At 40.3% G+C, this 3,736-nt stretch overlaps 1 protein-coding gene across 1 annotated transcript in view; it reads left to right on the top strand.

Moving 5' to 3' along the window:
* LOC104496465 (beta-secretase 2-like) overlaps positions 1-3,736 on the top strand; it is a gene marked incomplete at its 5' end in the record, with an annotated part of 11,695 nt that overhangs the window by 2,459 nt on the left and 5,500 nt on the right. Inside the window, 2 exons of the mRNA XM_010139589.1 lie at positions 1,276-1,425; positions 2,593-2,761. Of these exons, the coding sequence (XP_010137891.1) occupies positions 1,276-1,425; positions 2,593-2,761 (319 nt within the window). The remainder of the gene's footprint in view (positions 1-1,275; positions 1,426-2,592; positions 2,762-3,736) is intronic.

Here is a 3,736-nt window from a genome sequence, read left to right as displayed (position 1 = left end):
GGTCTGCCTGGGTACTTAGCTGTGAGGGGCAGAGTGTTCTGTCTCATGCCAAGAGATGTACTTAAGCATGCACTGAGAGTTAAGAGTAAAAACAGTCTTTCTGTGATGGTAAGTCTCATCTCGTGTTTACATGACTCTACCCTTGCTGGTCCAAGAACGGAGGTGAAGTACTGAGTCTCTAATACTGTGCAGCCCTAACAAATATTCCATTGGCAGGTATGTGTGATAGGGTGAGTACTTGTCACCTGTAAAATGCCATATAACTAATGAATGAGCTGATGTTCACAAAACAGTATCACAGATAAATACAAATGAGAGGAGTGGAGAGTCTGGATTCCATCTTCTGTCTTCTTCACCCGTATGGGAGGATTTGGCAGTGCAGCGTCAGAACAAGATACTGCCTTGGATGTTGCTTCACATGGGAATAAAAACCAGTGCAAAGTAATGCAGTTAATCAACTAAGGAAAGTTTTTCCTCTGGCCTCACAGCAGATCAGCTTCAGGGAGCATGAACACTGGACACGATGTTTGTCTTAGGCAGACAAACAGGGCTCTGTAGGGGGTTGGTGTTTGCTTTGTCAGTGCCATGGATGTATTAAGTAGTGCTGTTAATCAACCTTCTTTCAAAAGCTTGTCAAGTTACATTGTAGTGAGTGGCCGGGCGTCAAAAGAGTCAGAGGGACGTGTTTCTTCCCATTGATGCAGCAGACCTTGATAGTCTTAGATGCCAGGATATTATTACCTTAGCTCTTGGCTTCAGACACTCCAGTTGGGTCAGAAGGTGTAGGTGTGTGACAAAGGGAGATGATTCCATTACATATTCACGTGCTCTGTATTTTGGTTTGTGTTTTTTAAAAACTGCTGCTTCAAAACATTCCCAGTTGATCCGAGCTCTTCAGAGCAGAGGTAGATAGGTCGTAAAAAGCCCGTTGATGCTTTATCTCTTTGTGGTACTGACTGCTCAGAGCGGTCATACGTGTTCATTGCTGAAGTGGAAGTAACAGACACAAATGGGGAGGGAAGGAAGAGCTAAACCTGCTTTTGCCTCGTCCCCCTTCTTCCAAGTCATGATGGGTTGTGATCTACCGTGATTTGTGTCTTGGGTTTTTGCTTTAATCCTGAAAGAAAAAACTCTGTGTCAGACTTGTGTTCACACTCGAATTTCTACATGGGAATGAAGGAAGTATTTAATAGAGGTAGTGATCATTTACAAAAGTCCATCAAAATGTATGTAATCTATATATATTATATATCACTCTTTTTTTCCTCTTAATAGATACAAGAATTCTCTTCTGGTTTCTGGACTGGTTCACAGCTCGCATGTTGGGATAAAACTGAAAAACCGTGGTCCTTATTTCCCAAACTCTCAATTTACCTGAGAGATGAAAACTCCAGTAGGTCATTTCGGATCTCAATCCTGCCACAGGTCTCAACCTTTTTTATTTATTCAATTATGCATTTACTGTTACTATTATAAAGCACGTGCCCTTAAATTATAGGAGCTGTTTTTGGCAGTAATAGAGAACTGGCTTATTGCACGCAAGGGAAATATTTTTAAATTAAGTTTTTTAAAATCAAATTTTAAATAGGGAAAATAAACTTGTCAAACCTAAAACCAAAAGCCTCACAATTTCCCTCTGAGTACAGGCCATGTAGTTGGAAATTCTTTTTTTTCAAGTTGTCAGGAAAAACAGGCAAGTTTTTGTTCCATTTGCATGAGCTTTAGTCACATTAGAAGTCAATACAGAACATCTCCGCTCATTTTGATCTTCTTATTTTGGGAAGCAAATTGATTTGTTTTTCATGGCTTTCCGAGATGGAGCACTCCTTCTGGACAGGACAGTCTTGGCAATGAGTCTTTGTGGTTTCTCCACCAGTTTCTATACCTTGATCGGTTTATCTTTTATTAATATTCTATCCCAGCTTTTAGAATGTAATGTGCCACTTCTGTTTTTCCTCTCTGGCTTCCCCTCCCAGTGTAGGTTGCAATACAGGCTATTATCCTCTAACGTTACTAATACAGTCTTTTACCTCAGGGGAGGGTCAGAGGAAAGGGGAGCATGAACCTATTAAGTACATTTTAACTTGAAATGTAGTAAAGCCTTATGATAAGCTTTTTCTTTATTGATCATGTAGCTTGGCAATCTTTCATCTTCCCTGAGAAGACAAGGGTAAAACGTGCCTTGAATTTGCGAATCTAGAGCCTTGAAGCTGGCACTGAATGCTCTCTGAATCAATTCCATCCTGATAATTTTTTAATTAATAAAATTATTCTCTAATTTGAGTTCATATCCCAAGTTCTTCCCTTACAAAAAATGCAGTAAAAAGTGGCCCTCACAAATTTGCCGTTGACCTTCACATCGTGACTGACTGTGTTCAGATTTCAGGTTAGAATCCAGGAGCTTTACCTCTTACCTGCTTGGAAGCTTTGACCAGTTTTAAGTTATGCACACAAACATGTTTGCCCCTATTCATTCTACTTCCAGTGGAGCTCGAGTACTTGAACGTGAAAATCAGAACGTCTGAACTTACAAGTACTGTGTGGAGTTGCTTCTTACACTCTGGCTTTGATTTTGTTTTTGTTTTTTAATAGCTTTATATTCAACCTATCCTTGAAATAGGAGGTAACTTACAGTGCTACCGATTCGGCATCTCTTCCTCCACAAATGCTCTGGTTATTGGTGCTACAGTCATGGAAGGCTTCTATGTAATATTTGACAGAGCCCAGAGGAGAGTGGGCTTTGCAGTGAGTCCGTGTGCAGGTAAGAAAAATATTGTTATCTGGTGGGGGAAAGCATGGTTATTCGTAAAGCGTAGAAGGTATATTTTTGAGCAATCTCCAGCTATTCAGATTTCAAGGGGAAATAAAAAAAAAAAAGCTGTAGTGCAGACAGCAGTCTTTTGGCATGAAATAAATCAGCCTCAGCCCTGCGTGTCTTAGCTGTGTTCTTCCCTCTGAGAGAAGATCTTTCTGAGACATCTGTCTGTGTGCGCCGTTTCCCAACAGTTATGCGAGGTGAGTCCCTGTTTTTAATGCAGCTTCATTTTCCTGTAGTTCCTGTTCTGATTTGTGCGTAAATGGATTCTTTGACTAACTTTTGCAATGTGCAGTGAAGTACCTTACTCGCTCTTTACACAAACTGTTCCTTTTCAGCCTCGCAGAAGTACTCAAAGAGCTAAGGTAAAAAGGGACGCAAATTAAGACTTGTGGTGTTTGTGTTGGTTCTAAACAAATAGTTTTCTCAGTGTAAGTAGAAAGCCATTATTCTATTAATTAGCTGCTGAGAAAATATGAAAAAGCTCGTAATTTTTGACTGATCTTATGGTATTGGTTTACTTTCTTACTTTTTCATGATTTATCTTATCTCACCATGGGTAGCTAAAAACTAAAGTTCTAGTGTTTCCTCCCCTTGAGGCACTGCTCTGGCACCACAGGAACATACCACTGAGAGGGGAGGATGTGCACCCTTGTGCAAGTCTCTGCCCCAAACAAAGGGGGTCTATGCCCTGAAGAACATTCCATCCTCTGAGACCTGCACGAGAAAAGGACTAGGACTGACAGTTCTTCTTTAATCCCCAGTATTTATGTTAGAGAGGATAAGGGCAGTAAGTACCTGAGTGCTTAATCCAGCCGGGTAATTGAGGGGAAAAAAGAGATACTAGCTACCTGAGTTGCAGCTCCAGGGCATTTGAAAACTTTTTTTTTTTTTTTTTTTTTTTTTTTTCCTTTTTTAATA

Source organism: Buceros rhinoceros, unplaced genomic scaffold, assembly GCF_000710305.1.
Source record: "Buceros rhinoceros silvestris isolate BGI_N320 unplaced genomic scaffold, ASM71030v1 scaffold1137, whole genome shotgun sequence".
In the NCBI taxonomy this organism is placed as follows: Eukaryota; Metazoa; Chordata; class Aves; order Bucerotiformes; family Bucerotidae; genus Buceros; species Buceros rhinoceros.
The sequence above is the reverse complement of the archived record's forward strand: the minus strand, read 5'-3'. Positions and strand labels throughout refer to the sequence as shown.